Raw genomic sequence first — 18,507 nt, forward strand, 5'->3', positions numbered from 1 at the left:
GGACGGTTGGGCAGCGCCACCTGCTGGCGGCCCGGGGGGGGGGGAGCGGGGGGGGGCGGGTGGCGACAGAAGGCGGGTGGCGGGCGCAGCCTCCCGCGAAGTGACGGGGTTTAAATACCGATGAAGCTGAGTACCTGAGCGACGGGCTGTTGGCTGGCGAGGCACCGCCGTTCGGACTTGTCTTCGTATTTGCCGGCCCGGGCGCTCTCTTTGTGCCCCGCGGGAGCGATAGGGCGGAAGGGCGAAGCCTGAGGTGAAGCGGCAGGAGCTGTTGCTGAAGGGCATGCCCTTGTGGGCTCAGGCCCGTAGTGGGGAGGCTGGGGCGCTGAAGGAAGGCAAGGACAAAGCGGGCAGCGGCAGCCCTGAAGGGGACAAGCACACCTGAGCCCACCTAATGAGACCTCGGCCTCCATGGTGCCGAAGGCACAAGCTCCAATTAAGCCTTTCCCACAGCTGGGGTGGACTTGGCTCCTCTCCGCCATGCATGCCTGAGCTCCAAATGCTTTTATGAGGTGTGTAGGAACTGCCTCCCAGACATCCGTTTGTCCCGGCCGGTGGAAATTGTCTCATGGATTGAGAAATGGCTGTGATCCTCTCACTTCACAAGCTCTTCACCGTCCGGCTTACTTAATGTACATGTTTAAGGGACCTGTTCTGCGTGGCAGTCATTTATCGAGGCGGTGCTGCGGCATTCGTCTCCATTAAGGGCACAGAATCTCTCTGCCATTGCCTGCCAATATCCAGAGCACGAGGGAGAAGAGGCTAATGAGGAAACAGGCCAGCATACAGGAAAGGATTCAGCCCAAACCCTGGTCATTGATCAAGGATGGGAGTACCATTGCTGACAAGGGATTTTTCTGAAATTCCCTCATTCACTCAACACCAAATCCAATTTGTGGAAATGAATAGTTTAGGAATAAATTCCAGAACCAGTATATAGAGTAATGGAGAGTTCAAGACTTACAGTATCAACGTGCTTTCCACTCAGAGCGTTTTTATGCTGTAGCAGGGCCAGGCTGTTACTGCTGAACAATGAAATATGGATTAAACAAGGGTTAAGAAATTGTTACGTCTGAAAGTACATATCAGAGGCATTTACTACAGAGAAAAGGTTGTTGCCTGAAAAATAGGTCGTATCTTAAAAGTATGTTAATCCTAAATGAAGGTTTCAGATACTTACTTCTTGTGATATGTTCTACTACTTTACTTACTTTCACAATCACATTTTCCTGGGGGGAGGAGGGAGAACTGGCAAAAAATTTATGGAAAGGAGTGCAATTACTGATTCTGGAATATGAACAGACCTTCCTCAAAATACTTTGGGATATTTAAGGTTCTCTGGCCATATTTTAAAGTATAAGTTTTAGATTCTTAAATGCCTTTAAAAACCTAGCAGTTGGTTCTGTATAAAACAAAACAAATGGGCTTACATTTTTTCCACATATGGTTATTTTATTCGGATACATTTAAGATATATTTTTATCTAACTTATGGATACTTTTGAGTATATCGCTTCTTACTATCCGGAAGGACTTTTACTCCATGTAGTATGTAAGTTTATCTGTTTTTCTTCTATAGGGTAGAAAATACCACCAAAGACATCAGAAGTTCAGTATCTTAATATAACAGGAAGATGGATTTGTTGCATTCTTAAAAAGAATTATTCACAGGATAGGAAGACAATGATTAAAATTGTGCATTACTGTCTTGAAACCTGACCAAAATAAAATCTTTTCCCACTTTACTATGCACTAGCCATAGCACAGACTATGATTTGCTCTGTTGTACCAGACTATTATGGAGCTGATATATGCTGTGTTAATTTAAATTTTCCCTGTAGAAAGAATAAACAAAAAGTTTTATGACTCCCCCGTCTATTAAACCAGCGCTGATCTTAGTCTTAAATACTGCAGCGTAAGCTTGTATGTGCTATCCACACAGGGAGAAACATATGCAGATATGAACAATGCTTGATTGATTTAGAGATAAGCTAACAGGCATATCTAGGCTGGCTGCTCTCATACATTATGTACTGAAAAAATATATATGCTTTTTTCTGTTGTTTGGTTATTTGGCCTCAATCACTGAAATATTAGCTGTGGTATGCTCAGTTGCACTCAGATGGCATAACATTGATTTCTGCTGGGACAGATAACATTAACTGTTTTACACTTAAATACATTTTTTTTCTCTTCTGCCAGTAGCATCCGAGGAATTCATTCTCGTGAGCTGTGTTTGGCCTGCAAGCTAAGGAGCAGGAGGTGAGGTGGAAGACACTACCACAGGTACTCTTGTTTAAAAGAAAGTCCTTTTCAATTTATGTCTGCATGCACTGGAGTGAAAGAGTGATTTCCATTCTTCCCTGAAGAGGTGGATCAAACTTGTTGCGTAGGGACATAAGCTTTGCTCCGTTTTATCAGTCTGACTCTAGCTTGGTCTTCACAAGACATTCCTCTTCCCAATACGAAAGTATTCAGGCAACTTGTACATGATGGAAGAGTTACCCTAAATAATCATCATCATCATGGTCCATTTATAACAGAAATATGAAATCTAACCATCCGTAGCTCAGCACACATAACTTAAGGTTGTTTTTCAGGTGCTAAATTCATCCTTTCAACTTCCATAATGACAGAAAAACATGATCTTCTGTGGCTGGAATTTCTGCAGGCTGCTTAAGTTCCATATGAAGCTATCTTTTTTGCATTGATGAGCTACTCATTTCTTGATGTGATTGTTTTATATATGAGGCAGCAGGAAAAGAAGAGTACACATTCCTTACCTGAGGTGCTTCACTCCTGGATTCCTCAAATGCTTCTTGTCATCACGTAAAGGCACTTACACAAGAGCTCCAAGTACCCAGCACCACTGAAAAACAGTCCCATGCTACACTTTTGTAGAAACTAAGGTTTCTTACTAGCTACAACAAAAAAACCCTTCACTTTTCTAATTTAAGGAAGGAAAGCACAGCTCCACTAAGTGGCAGCACTAGGCATCATTAATGCCAGCTTTGCTGAATTATTTTTATATTTGTGAGGGATTTAATATAAACTGCTGCTCATGTGCTAATAATATGTATGCCTCTTTTTTGCTCATAGTGTTTGACTTCATCATGTCCAGGACAGATGAATAAACTTGTGCTCGGAGAATCTAAGAGTAACCTTTCCAAATACTTTCACAGGTTCATATTTTGCAGGAATTTCAATTTGAATGTGAGTTTTACATATGTTATAATAACATTAATTTACGAGTTGGAAAACACATCATATGGGTCCCCATGCATTCATTTGGGTGCTCCTCAGATCACGTTCCCAGGTTCTCTGCAGTGCCAAGGCGGTCCCAAAGGCTGATTCATCTTTTACAAATTAGGTGGGCTACATTTTACAAAATCCAGGGTGCATCACTACTTATTTTATGTCTGTGTCCAGAGCATAAAGATAACCTGTTTCAGTTTGTACATTAAGAGGACTAAAATATGTCGTTGAAGCACAATTACAATGTTCAAAAGCCGTGTTGTGTGCTTTACATACCATAGTAGTAGAGGATAAACTCTAAGGTCCCGGTTCTATTAATCAATGTGCGAATAACTAAAGCTGTTAACTTACATGCCAAAAGCAGCCAAGTTTATATTCAATTGCCAAAGATGCCAAAGTTGTCAGTAAACGTATCCTCACACGTTGTAAATATAATCTTACATAGTAATCTGTATTACTAATTTCAGTCATTCTTAAAAAGTCACTAACCGGATTTAATCTAAGACATACCTAAGAGGTACTGAAGTCAAATCACAGCTTGTAACAACGTTCTTAAGCAGATTCCTGTGCTGCCCCAGCTGCATTCCTGAAAAGCTGTTATCTAGATACAATGACTCCGTGTGGCAAGCTGGTTAGGTACCTATACTGCTTTGTCTACAGACTGAAGCATATTAAGTGCTGAAACCAGAAAAATAGGAGCATGTGCAATTTATTTTTGTACGCTGTTTTGATTCTGGAAAACCAGCATTAGGAAATCACACCCAACAATAGTTCTTCGACTGCTGTCTGTGGTCTGTTTTGAAACTGACCGAACAGATTTTTAGTGTCACGCCGCAGAGTATTTACAGCATTTTTTTCCTACAACTGATTAATTTTGTAACTGGGAAACAAAATAACCCAAACCAGTCTTTCATTTTCATACTGAAAAATTCAAAAGGTGAAGGTATGTCCCTGAAGTGTGTTACTCCTCACAGAAGGAAAGGCAAGTGACCTTAGTATTACTATTGTTTATCACTGACCCAGAAAACTTCCCCATGCAGCTCCACTATCTTCTTATACCATAGGAGTTAATTAATTATATGAAATCCTACATGCCAGCAATTCAGGAAAAAAACATCATGAGTTGCAGTCTTTGTGTTCTCCAGTGACTTCTGTTCTATTCAACCTCAAGGAGCTGTAACATCCCCACACTGTGGGGATGAGCTTCATTTACATCAGAGTTAAAACAATATAAATGTGCTTTACACCAAAGCCTAATATAAATAAGAATCAGGGCTTGTGTTTCAGACATAATAAAGTATCATTTATTTTCTTCAAAACTTAATTCCAAGAGCGTAGAAACTGAACAAACAAAGCCACACACTCTTCGTTTTGATGTATCCGTGAAAGGTATTTTCAGGCAAAATTGATTTTGAAGGTTACCAGAATTAAATTAAAAAAATAATAAAAGACTGTGGCTTTGCAGCTCAAGGAGGATTTACGATTAGAGGAGACACAGCAGATCCTTTGTGGTGTTGTTCTCCATTGTTCTCCAGAAATGACAGCTATTGTCCGGTCTGGCCTCTTATACAAGAATGAACATCCAGCCATAAGTAGATTTATTGTCCAGTGTAGCAAAACACTATGACTTCGCTACCACAGGGTAGGAAGGGATTATTATTGATTTGTAATATCCTATAGGATTATGGAGTTTTGTTAGCATGCCAAGACAGACATCTGATGTATGTATGGAGGCTTCAGGTGGACTGCTGCTATATTTTAAGAGAAATTCAGTAACATACATCATAGAATGGGTTCTGGTAAAAGGCATAGTTCCAGCCACATAAACAGATCACTGCTGCAGAAACTGACACCTCTGATATACCCTAATGATCAGCAGCTCATCTCTCTGCTTTTTAGTAAATAATTTTTCCTTCCTTTATATGTGAAAAATTCAGAGAAATGTAGCTTAGTATCACAAATAACCTCTCCCCCCACTTCCTCCTCACACACATGCACAATCGCACAATCACACAAACAAGTTTTGAATAAAGGCTGTGCTATGAGACCCGGATTTCTTGAGCATGTGCATGGGTGGGTGCCACTCTTGCCACCGCCAACGTCCCTGTCACAGGAGAGCCAGTGCCGGCCTTGGGCTTGTAGGCCTGTGCTCCTCCACACATGATGAAATGCAGCGCCGACTGCAGAAGGTCTCTTAAGAGATGTCGCGGTCACATAGTTTTACATTTGCTACTGATCTGTCTTGTGCAAGATATGCTTACCACTTCTGTTAGAGTGTCTTCCAGGGGTCTATATTTTTCCTTATAAAAACTGCTCCTCATATTTACGCTTTCCCATCCTTCATATTATACCGTGATCCCTCATGAGATGCCATTTATGTAAGAAAACAGGTATGGTCAGCAAGGTGTCTACTGACTGCGTATCTGAGGCGTGTTAATCTGTCCTGGAATGTGCTCACGAAACATGCCTGAGATATTACAGTGACGAGCAGTAGAGAAATGGGTGTGACATACTGAGAATGCCAGAGCATCTTGCTATTTATTTGCTGTCAGCACTTAATTCAGACCCAGCATATGCTATTAAGAAATCATCTTTGCACTTGCATTTCATACCTATAATGCAGTAATTACACGTAGAAGCGAGGTATGCGTAAGTAGTATATACATCTCTCTTGTCCCTCTGTTTGTCCAGACATTTTCTGTAGCAAGGAATAAGCTCACATGATTTCAGGGCAGGGCTGGTCTTAGGGTAGTCTAGGAGAGCATGGGGGCTTTGGTTATGCACATTTATGTGGAGAACCTCAAGTTTTAGACATGTACCCTGAGAAATTGAACAAAAGCAGTGGAAGGGCCTGAATGCAATGGTCAGAAAGGATAAGATCCTGGAAGAGCAATTCCTTAAATCAGTGGACTTTCACTAGTGCCAGTTTCCACCCACTCTAGTAAAATACATCCTCTACAAAATAAGTTATTTGTAATAGACAGTCCACACAATGCCATAACAAAGTGATTTTATTGACATTCCTCTATAGTGATATGGTTGAAGAGAAAGCACAGCCTGAGTATCATGTGACAATTTTCTGTCAATATAAGCAAAATCAGTCCAACAATGAGGACCTTTCCTGCCATTGACTTTATATAGTCTTTAACAAAAACCATAACAGACATTTCTGTTAGATTAATTGGAAGCTGCAGGGAATTTGGCTAATGGTACAATACTTACTATACCTAGTATCTACTATCTACAGGCATCTGTTTTTCTACTAGAACAAAGAAACTACATGACTCACTAGAGAGAAAGTAACAATCCAATCTTTTGGACCTTGTGATAACTGGAAAACCTATCCCAGATTTAGGATATTGCAGTCATTTTTTTTCTTTTAATAACGAACACTGAGGTACAGCAAGAATTATAATAAAAAAGCACCGCGTTTGTTGTAGAAAGATCTGTTGGTCTGCATTTGACTGAAAGTGTTTAATCTTGACTGGGAAGCCCTATTAATATTACTATGGAGACAGGGCAAATTATTATTATTTCAACAGAAATTAAACAAATCTCCAGTCAAATTTGTCCTTCTGGAATTCCATAGACTGTCACAGAATTAATAGTGAAGGATGAGTTTAACTCATCCTCTGTGCGTGTATATTTTAGCTTATTTCTTATTTGACTTCCATGTCCAAATTCAGTATCCTACTGTTTTCAACTAGAGGTATGTCAACTACTTGTTACAGTGAAACTAGAACAACAAAACACAAAGCCAACAAACACCCCCCTCCCCACAGGCTGTCTCTCAGACTAGACTACAAACTCAAACCTTAGCTACAGTTCATTGAAAAGTTCACGGACACTTCAGCAAACTGGGTGAAAACAGTCCTCTGTGTCAGACCTGTACAAAACTTATGATTTCTCCGTTAGATGTAGTTTGGATCACTCACTCCTTGCCTTGTGATAGCCATGGATCTCCCTAGAACATAAAAGTCAAGTTCTGAATAGGCACGGCCACATGATTGAAACTGAACGCTCATGTAACGTACTGCAGACTGAAGTGACAGCATTTGTAAGGTTTACACCTGATGCAATTAACAGTAAGGTACGGTTGTTTGTGCTGGATCAAATCCTGCATAGCTTATGTGGTTGAACAGTCAGTGAGACTACTTCAAGGCGGAAGACCTACTGATGATTTAAAATACCAATTTTCATTCTCATAACTTCAGCTTAATGCTAGTATGGCAAGAGGATTTCATAAACAGAAATACCCCTTTCCCTCCCTCTACCATTAATACCATCACAACAGTTACTTTGAGAAAGATATGGACCCTCTGAAACCAAACGTACAAATTACCAATATTCATCGCTCCTATCGAAAACTGCAATTCACAAAAGCTGTCAGATTGCCTATTGCATTTTTTCACTTGCATTTTAAAATCTATTGATGTTGATGTCATATCTTAATCTAGCCACCACCATGTTTAAAGGGAACTGAGGTGAAAGAGCTGAACAGATTATTTCACTGTAAATCTGCCCTATGGAATATCTTCTAGTCTTTCCTTTGGGAAAACAATGAAACCAAAAATTCTGTAATTAACAGTCAGTGTTTTACAAATGAAAATGCAGACCTGGGGAGAGCACAGATGATTATATGAGTGAGTAACAGCATTTGAATCAAAAGGCGAACAAGGAAGGGTATAGCCTTGCATGTGCATAACTACAATGACGTCAATTAATTGCATAATGGGCAGGTTAAATAACAGGGCAAGGGAGATGGGTTCCTCCCTCTCCCCTGTTAGCACCATTCACTGCCTCACTTACTCTAACATTACGGTGCCACTTAGATGCACGGCTTCCCCTTCACTCCAGACTGGGCCCAGATTCAGCCCACAGTGTGATGCAATGAATGGAGAAATGCACTGTGAAGTGTCGATCCGAATATCCTAGCGATGATGTCAGTGTTTGAAAACCTGTTGGGGTAGGGCATTGGGGAAGAGAGAGGGACAGGACTGGAATGATAGAATGCAAGAAAAGCAGACCACGGCAGTTTCTTTCTCTTTGTTGTATGAAAATAGTCACCTGTCTTTCTCTATTCCTGGCTTTAAATCCAAAAAAACTTGCAAGGAAATCTGCATGACCTCGTTACTTTGATGTCATCGCAGTCACCTAAGAAAGCAACCTTTTAAAAATACTAGGCTGTGCACTTGAAAGACAGCTTGGACTAAGGATTTTGATGGGAAGCAGCCGGCTATGCTGTATGTTTCCTGGAGCAGGAACACACAGGGTGCTTGAGATGGCATCTGCCAAAGACGGAGATGCGTAACATCTAACCTAGCTTAGTGTGTGGCGAGTGCCAGAACATGTTGTGAAGAAGAATTTCAGGAGAAAGCCTTCCTTGTTTCAATCAGTGGGGTCTGATGCTGTCTCTGAAATACAAACATCTTTTATTATACTACAAAAAATAGTTTCACTTTTTCTTAACAAAATATAGTTTTTAAATACTTAAAAAAATTTAACTATACAGTATTGTAAAGATTGGAATTTTTTTTTTTTTTTTTTTTTTACTTTTTTACTATGTTAATGAGACAGCTCTTGATGCACTATTTTCCTTGGCCAAACATGGACCAACCAGTTGGATACTTCTCTTTCTTCTTTTGTTAGAAGACATCCAACATTTGACATAGTGCAGGTAACTTTGTAACATCACCAGGAATAAAACAGGAACCATACAGGAATCGCTGGATTTTGGGGCCCAGTGGTGAAGAGGAAGAAATTACGTATATTGGAAGATTTCGTTGTTCAGTCTCTCCTGGTGTGACTTGCTCTGATGTAGTTCACGTGCACGTGACAGACGCACTCAGAAAAAAAGTTAAAATTTCCATCTCTACTGTGCAGTGGGGCTGGTCATGTGGAATAGATGCCTGAGAACTCGTTTCTGGAAATAATAAGCATCATTTTCGGTGTCTGGTACAACGAAGCTGGCCTGTAGCTGCAGCCTCCATATGCAACTGTAATACGAGTACTTAATAAGAATAATAACATGTACTATAAAATAGATTCTCAGTAAAAGCCATACAGTAAATGACTATAAAAGTGGTTGAAATGTCAGAGAAATTGAATGAATGGGGCAATTTAAATATCCCAAATATTTTATATATCATTAGCAAAAGCTACTATTTCTGCTTAGAAACATGTTTTTGGGTCCATCACCTGTCAAATACCTATTAACTTAAGAATCAAAGCAGGAGAATGATCTAAATCTCTCAGAATGCAGTTTTTCAGATGTGATGAGTTTCTGTATAGCCACCATGAAAACACATGGGAAAGCAGACTCCAATTCTTTTCTCTGGAGAGAAAACTTATACAGAATTAGATGTGTCAGACATTGAACTGATCTCCTGATTTTCCAGTTTTCTGAAGCATAGCTAACACAAAACTACCAGTAACGAGCCCCCAAGGGGGTGTGGTATTTCATGTGAGCTGCTAGACATTACCGATGTTACCTTCTCACTTACCTTCACTCACCCTTCACAAGTCTCTCACTTCATATTTCATGCATGCTTTCACAAATTTAGTGTCAGAAGTAAAGATACTTCGTATTTCCTTTTCCCAGTTAAGACAAACACTTTCAATCCGATATTAGTCTTGGAAAACAAGGGCAGCAAAGATTAATAAGTAGGAAACAGAGCAGCATGGCTGATTGTAACAGCCTCAGCAAAATCCATCCGAAGACAAGCCTACTGCTGTTTTCCTTTCATTCCCTGGCTTCAGAGTTGGAATACAAAGTACACCAGACTGAAGAGGGTTATGTCTGCAGTAACAAGAGCTAGAGCTTTAGTTTAGTGGTATCTAACACGACTGGAGGGCCTTTGGGCTTACTCCAAGAGGAAGTACAACAAATTCTTAACCCAAAGAGAGTTACCATCCTCTTCATCCCTGACAAGCACCCTCATTCACTGCAGCTTCTCATTTAATAGACCCTAGACTAAACCCTTCTGTCTACGACCACTCTTGAGGTTATGGAGATTTGCACTGAACAAGAAAAGAAAAACGACAGAACTGAAAACCGCCCCCAGCAACTACAGATTAACCCAGCCTGACAGAAAAGAAATGGCTTCTGACACAGGGGATGGGATTGTCTAGACGTCTCATTTGGAAAGGAGCATTTTAAACATCAGAAAACAAAGATGTGGTAAACAGAACCCAGGGGTATTCATAAGAGTAGAACATTCTTCTTATTTCCCCTTTTCCTTGTCATATACGATACTAAGGTAAGGGAGCCTTGTCCTTTATGCTACATAAGACATCCTTCTTGAATGTGCACAACCTTGTGCTTCTTGTGTGGTAAACATTATAATGGAGATGCCCCTCCCAATATCTCTGAAGTGCAAGTTCTCTCCAGTACTGGCAAGTAACAATCATAACAATTACTGTTATGCTTTGCATTGCATTACAGGTTGGTTTTTTAGTTTTTTGAAGGTCTTATCTGCACCATGTTTCTGGGCCAGTTCCAGCTGATGCAACTGATGTGGATCATGAGTTCGTATATAAAAATTTCAGTTTTGCTCATAGGTGTCCCTCAGATGGACAACACATACAGGGAAAACAAGGATGGATGAAGACATATTTGACCAGCTCTTAGTACTGGATTCAATGGTTAAGAAGGAAGATGGGCTGTGAATTGATTTAGAAGATGTGGGCATATAAAAGCTTGGAATGCTTGATGAGGTTTTTTTATTTTTTAATCAACGTAGGTGGAAGTAAACATTAACATTTGGTCAAGTGTAGTGTAACTTGCATTTGTATTTTCATTGTTATTAATGGAGGTATGTAGAGATATACAGAAACCTTGAGACAGTTGTTTTTCTATTGCATACAGAGTAGCAGTCCATTGGAAACAGAGGATGAAAGCATGAAGGTTAGATCTTAGAGGGTGGCAGTTCTTCATGCACAGCTTTTGTCAATCTTGATTATTTTGTCTGTTTGTTTGGTTTTCAAAAATAAAAACATGGGAAACCAAGATCAAATGATGGTGGACAGGAAAGGTGACATCATCAGCCAGAAAAACACCAGAAGTGCCTGAACCCCCTCATTCAAGTCCAAAGGTGCTAGTTTCTTCAACAGCTGTCAGCAGCTTTTCATACAGCATAGAATATGAGGGGTAAGGTGGAAGATCCAAACGGTTGAAACATGTGTGTGCCCTGCAAAAGGAAAATATGCTACGTGTTACGTTTAATCTAAATAACTTGAGAAAATAAGAATTGAGAAAACAAGTTCCTACTGAGACTCAAGACATTCAAGTTCACTCAAGAGGGATAAAAAGAAATTCTAACTATTAAAGTAAAACGCTCAAATTCTGCCAAAATCTGAGGTATGATTATGAATATTATATATATATACATGAATATATATTATATATATACACACATGGATATTTCGAATAGAAGACACAAGCTAAGTATCTACATAACATCATTCTCTGCTATCCCTGCATTAGATGTTGCAGGGATCCTGCAGGGATCTTCATGGAGAAGAACACTGGAGGTCACTGAGGAGCTGGGGTCTAGGCCCCAATGGAGAGAAAACTCCACTACTATAATTTTGGTTGCTTTGAGGTTTTCCAAAAAAATGCAGCTCAGCTGTACATCCAACATGAGCAGCTAGTAAGTTTTGCACCAGTGGACAAGCATAATGAGATGAACTATACTGACAGAATGGGCTCAGCATGTGTTTATAGTGAGGCAGGGCTGACTGGTGAACGACCATTCAGGGATCTGCTAACTGAAGAAGGAAGGTTGCTGAAAATGTTCCTGTAAGTCAGCTGTTGGCCATCTGCTGCAAGTCTGGCCTTTAAATGTTATTTATTTGTAGTAGCCAAGGCAAAAGCAAAATATTTTGTGCAGAGCAAGCTGCCAACTTGATGACCCTCTCCTCCCCCAGTTCTATCATTATATTTACCCCCAGTTGGCAGCACCTTCAAAAGAAGCCGTGGAACGGGTTCCACGCATGCCTCCTCCTTGTTGCAGGTTTTCTGGTAGCAGCAATTAGACCCAGATGCGGACTGCACTTCATTGTGTGAGGTGCTATACAAATGTGGAGCAAAGAAACAGCCTCTGCCCCAACAGTTCATTTCAACTGACTGAAAAGCTGTAGAGCTCATTCAACAAACAGGAGGGGCACATTTTCATTAAAATTGTCTCATTTTTTTCAGTCAGCCTGGAGTTTTACATGATGCTAGAAATACTTCTGTTTCCTCTTGCTCCCTCTGATAAATGTAAATTAACAAAATGCTATAGACGGAAATGTAGCCTCAATGGCTGACAATGTCTAAGCTCCTGGCCCGTAGTATTTTTAGAAGCCATGAAGTTGTTTTAGCTTTTTTATCTCATGCTTTAATTCAATGTTGTTTCTTCAAAACTGAAGCCGAAGAGCTATCTTGGAGAAACTATTTGAAACCGTGCTAGTCATCTCTTAGGCCACCCACAAAGTGAGAAAAAGATGATACTGGTAGATGAGCTGGCCTAAGACTTGCAGATTCAGAGGGAGAGTTTTATCAAGCACCAATGGTGAATCATTAAAAGCAATCAGGCAACCGAAATAGCCAGGGGCACGTAATCTTCACTGCATCACACAATTTCAATTAGGAGAGGTTTTACCATCCTTTTTCCCCTTCTGAATGAAGACTTGTTAGCTGGTCAGTCTCGGAGAGAGCGTACAATAAACACAGAATTTGCGGAAATGAGCTGGGAACATGTGTGAGTTGGTTAAAAAGGAACATTAATAAAGCCATTAATTAATACATCTCTTGAAATTAAACATGGCAGCTCATGTGTATTACCCGTGAGTAGCCCTGCACTGTTTATTGTTATCTCAGCAATCTTTGGCAGCCTAAGTTGTTTCTACAATCCGTTGCCAATACGTATCAACCACTGGGAGTTAATTAACTGAAGGATTCTTGTAGTCCATTCAGAAAGTGTTTATCATAGGCAAGAGAGCACCATTCAGAGACAGCCGGTCTTGAGGAGCTCAGCTGCCTGGCTCCAGAACGGGAAGCAGCCCCAGTCAATAGGACAGCATAGTCACGGTGGCTCAGGTGTGGATTCTGCTAATACAACTTTGCTGAACCTACAGTAATATCTCTATATGGCACTTAACCGTGGCACATTTAACTGTATGAGACCATAGCATCTCAGACATCGTTGTCATGCATCCTATCGTGCAGTGCAGATGTATCCACAGCCACTGACTCTGGTGTTTACTTTCTTGCAGACGTTCATCTTGACTGATCATCATCCATCTCATTTCATACTGGTTATGAAACAACCTGGCAACGCTGTTGACTTTTAGTCATTCTTGACCTAGCCAAACTCAGAAAAAAGATCCATTCCTTTTCCTATTATGAGGTTTACATGAGGGGAGAAACCGTTATAAAGAAAGGAAGAAAAAGTTAATACGTCTAGAAACACCAAAGCATTTTGCCAAGCAACACTCTCATGTTCTCCAGTTCAACAACTTTATAGAAAAAAAATCCTTTCACTCCAAAAAATGCCACCAAATAAAAAATGAAAATTAATTTTCATTAGTCCTATGCTGGTTAGGTTTACACTTCTACCTACTTAAGGTGCAAAACACAGTATATTGCTAAGGGCAAAACCCGAGTTCAAATTCTGGTCTGTGAAACTAATGTGGATCTACTGCAACTCTGATGATGCCAGTGAAGTCCACTCAATCTTAGAACAAGATAATTACGTGCAAAATTGGTATACATTCAGCAATGGGTCTAATTGGTTCTTTGCTGCAAAGGTCAGACATGGTGTCTACTTGTGTAACTGAACAACATTCTGCCTCACCTGAAATAAGAGAGAGGGTTGGTTTGGACTCCTCATTCAGTGTTCCGTCTCTCCTCAGTACTGCTGTGCATAGCGCCTTTCCCTCTTGCAACTGAAAGCCGAAACCTTTATTTTCCAAACAGGACTAAAGACAAATTGCTCAGCCTCTAGTCTGTTATATCATATTGCTGTGTGATACTGCAGTACACGGGGCAATTAAGAGGCAAGGATATTTTCCATAACATCCACTGTTGCCTAACTCTGTGCCTTGCCCTCCAAAGAGGTAAGTAAGTTCCTCCCGAATGGTGTTGACCTCCTACTACTGATCCCAGTGAGAGTGACTACAGGAAGCATAATCCAGGGGACACTTGCTATTTTGTAGTACTGGGCTTGCTGCACATATTGGGGTGAAAACATTACATCAGCAGTGGAAGAAACAGTCATTGCAATGAGAAGTCTTTCTTCCCTTGATTAAGCCTCCTACCACATAAGCCTGCTGACATTTGAGACGGCGTTCAGGGAGTGAGAGGTCTGGAATAAGAATTAGATTGGTAAGAGCTTTTATGGAAAGGATTCTGGCTTCTCTAGAAGAAAATGCAAGATACAGTAATGTAAACCAACTCTGACCCTCATGTGCCCTCATCCTCCAGTAAGTAAAGCAGTAAATGGACCACTTAAAATTTCATTCTTCCCGGCAGTCTGTCTTTACTGCTCAAAGTAGTTTTTGACGGGTCTGAACCTTTAATCTTGCTCACTGTTCACAGTGCTGTGCTATTTCTTTTCTTTTAAGAATTCTCTCTAAAAATTATGAGTATAAGCTTTTAAGATTTCTGCATTCTTCTTTTCTTTGTCACTTCCTTTAATCCCTGTAACGATGAGAGTCCAAAGGCAGTAAGCGTGCACAGAACCCCCTCCTATCTTACGTATAGCTTGAACCTAACAACTAAAATAAGACTTGCATTCTAACATAACCATGCCCGTCAGGCAGAAACTGGGCATTTCTCCTTTTCACCTTGCTTTCTGTAGATGAACCCACAAACCCCTCTTTGATCAACCTCAGGACCCACAGGTATCAACTTTTATTCCTTTTGTCTGTAAGAAGGAACACTTATATGCTGTCTGGGAACCACTGCTTAACAGATGAATGTAGATTTGTAGATGGCATTTCTGTTGTATCTAAGAAAAGAGGAAAGAGGGCTAGGAGATAAGGAATGATAGAAGACAGCAAAGCACACACACTCAGTCCACTGGGAAAGAAGGAAATGATGAGAACAAAGTTGTTCGTAGTCATACACAACCTTTTTTTAATTGCTCTATGGGATTCTGGGGTGATTAAATACTTGATCATCTAATAGAGAGGGAGAATTCTCTTACAAAAGATCAGATATTTATTAGCACTGGTAATTGTTATCATACATAAACCACAGACAGTATGGTGGTAATCACTAATATTACTCTGCTGAATCAAAATCTCTTTTGGTGAAAGGGTAGTTGCAGCTCAGCACTGATGGGGAAAGTGACCTCGTTGCATCAAATGTGATTATTTGAATCACTGGGATACATGCTGAGGTCCTTACTTAACTGATACTCAAACAGAAATAACCTTGGAGCTGACAGGAGTGGAGTGCAACCAGAAGATGGGGCAGTGGCACTTGTAGGCACTGAACACTTTTGCAGGCCGAGGTTTTAAGAAGAGGGAACTGTTGTCTCCTATAGCTATAGCAGAAAACACCACGAGTACAGGTTTGCTTTGGGCCAGGAGTTCTGCTCCCACGATATCAGATGAAGCTATGTTATTCCAGCTAGAAAGCCAGTGTCTGTTCATTAATGTTTGGTGGGGAACAAAGAATAAGTTCTTGCAAAACTACTGCTAAAACTGGTTCCATGTTAAATATCTGCATGACCTAGGAAAGGTGAAGAAGAGGCTACAGCTGAAAGAATTCTCCATCCATCCCTACTCAGGCAACCAGTTAAAAAGTAAAATACGTAACTCCTTTATTTTGGGAGAAAGTTTTGCATATTACATAGGGAGAGTAAAACTCAACCTTGGTGAACAAGTGGTTGAACCTGTTACCTATTCAGTGTTATTTCATCTGACAAGCTACATCAGTTTGGAAGAAACCATGGTGCAGATTTACACCGACAGAGCTGTAAATCTGGCAGTCTCTTTGGAACCTGCTTTAGGGTCATCGTCTAGAGATCTGGGATTAGAGCAGCATCTCTGACCTGTATAGTACTTTGACTCTCTAATGCATGTGGACTCGAAGTAAATATAGATAGGAATAATGTGTCTGGTACACACACACACTCCAGAAATAAACCACTGGTGTAATCTAACTCTTATTTGTCTTACATGAACATATTACACCACCATTACCCTGCTCACGCAGGGGAACTGGTACTGATGAACAAGTGCACCAATTTAGAATGAAGTTGCCAGATTCTCAGCCTTCCTGAAAAAGCCTTGCTTATCCTCAGTGCTTTCAAGAAGCACTCTAGGCATTACGTATTAGCGTTTATTCTTCGAAAAGTGTTGCGTTTTAGAAATTTACACCATGCCTCTTTTCTGGGAGTGCCACATTGCTGTCGCAAGTATTTATTTAGGTATTATCACATCTTTGCTCACTATAAGCAAATGGCACTTGCGTGCTCCATTGCCAAAGTACAAGGACAAGATGGAAGGGTGAGTTGCCTAACTACTTCAGCCATCTGGAGCAGGAGTGAGAGGACACAGAAAGAGTCCTAGACTCTCCTGATAGAGCTAAAAGTTCTCTCGATACTTTGTAAAGCAGCTGAAAACCCAAAGGCCAGACTAACCTATCCCCAGTGACCCACCATCTACCTGGATGTCAGGAAAGCCAAATGCATCAGCCTTATACAAGCTTCCGTAACACCTCTCACAGCATCACGTCTATTGGGTCAGGGCCTAAAAACCAAGGCCAGTAATTAAGAGGTGCAATCCACGCCTAAGCACATAAACAACTAAATCTGATGATTGCTAAGACATGAGAAAGCTGTTTTTTTTTTTTTCTTAGGACTTTGAAAATGTGGAGCAAGGGTAACTCTCACTGTGAAACTGTAGGAATTGTTAGAAGGACAAGGGAATTTGTTGTGGTTTATTTTAAACGGCTAAAGTTAGTTACACTCATATTATATCACAGGGGCCAAAAGGCCTACAGGATATGACATATGACTTTTTTTTAGCCTCTAAGTCTAAGTAAATACGTAAGTAAATCTAAATAAACATGAGCAATCCATAATCAGGCATTTAAAAAAAGTTTAAAATAACATTTATTTAGTTGCTTAACTAAGGATTTAGGGAGCCTCCAGGTTTAGCCTGTGTGTTTTATGTATTTCTTAACACTGTGTATACTTGGCAGCACCCCATAATTTTATAAAAATGCAGGTAATAATTCACGGTGATCAAGCTGTGTTTATTCCCCATGAGCAAGTGTTGTTTCTCTTTCCTCTGGCTAAAATGAATGCAGAGCTCCAAGACTTCTAAAAGGTGCTAACAACTTTCACCTGGAAAAGAGGCCTCTTTCAGGGAGAGCAACAAGTTCGGTGATCAGCAGACAAACATAAAGCCGTTAATGTGAATATCTCGGGGCTAACTGAATCTAGGTCATAAGTAATGCCTAGGTTCACAAAGAAAATTAAGCAGAGCAGAAAGAGGCCAATTACCTTTTCAGAACTTGATGGGTCAGCCCAGGGCATTTTCTGTGCATGTGCCAAGGTCCACCCTCCCCGCTCGCCCCTTTCCATCCCAGAAGGAGTGCGAAGAGAGCTCTGCAGAAATGCTGCACGAGCCTGTGACTTCCATTTGCTGCCTGTCTACAGGCAGGAATGCCCTTGGTCAGCTCTGAAACCCTTGCGTAGAACCAGACTATATACATGCTGCAAAAGGAGGATCAGACCTACGCACAGCAAACTGTAGCTCTCAGGCTTTCTTCCCACATTGCTGGCTGAAGCTCAGAGGGCATGAGTCATCTCATTGACCTTATATTTTGTCATCTGTTTTTAAATCTCAGTGCCTACATCTAGCTTTCATGTAGGCTCTAGTTCTCCATATAGTCTCTGTAGAGTCTTTATGGCTAATGGACATAAATCAGAATGTACCAGGTACAATTCAACTGAGCTATTTTAAAAGTCTGTGTGCAGGTGAGATGAATTGTGCCTTAAAAACACTTAATTCCTTTTTCCTGTCTTTAGAGGGAGTCAGCGTAAGATGTCAGCTCAGAGTGCTTGCCGGTACAGTGCCATGGTCCAGCTCCTGTGTCTCCCCACTGCATAAGCAGGGACTTGAGCAGGCTTGTACTAATAGGGTGACCGTATTTGGACTTTCCCTCTCCAGAGGACTCTGGAAGTCTGCTCAAGTCCATGTCTTATAGTATGCTTCTGGGTAAACAACATGGATGGCAAGTAACTAGAAAACT

General features: G+C 40.7%; 1 protein-coding gene across 8 annotated transcripts in view; it reads right to left on the bottom strand.

The window, feature by feature from the left end:
- Positions 1 to 6,268: 6,268 nt before the first annotated feature.
- The window catches only part of HECW1 (HECT, C2 and WW domain containing E3 ubiquitin protein ligase 1), a 301,696-nt gene continuing 289,457 nt past the window's right edge, over positions 6,269 to 18,507 (bottom strand). For 7 of the 8 annotated variants that reach the window (XM_087766783.1, XM_087766773.1, XM_087766794.1 and 4 more), the window contains one exon: positions 6,269 to 11,443. In XM_087766783.1, the coding sequence (XP_087622909.1) occupies positions 11,332 to 11,443 (112 nt within the window). In that variant the 3' untranslated portion in view covers positions 6,269 to 11,331. Of the gene's footprint in view, positions 11,444 to 14,109; positions 14,184 to 18,507 lie in introns of those variants that run through there. The other variant, XM_087766804.1, reaches the window with a different exon arrangement.

The sequence above is a fragment of the Nipponia nippon genome, unplaced genomic scaffold, assembly GCF_047370975.1.
Source record: "Nipponia nippon isolate SJK-2023a ecotype South Korea unplaced genomic scaffold, ASM4737097v1 scaffold_1, whole genome shotgun sequence".
NCBI classification, from domain to species: Eukaryota; Metazoa; Chordata; class Aves; order Pelecaniformes; family Threskiornithidae; genus Nipponia; species Nipponia nippon.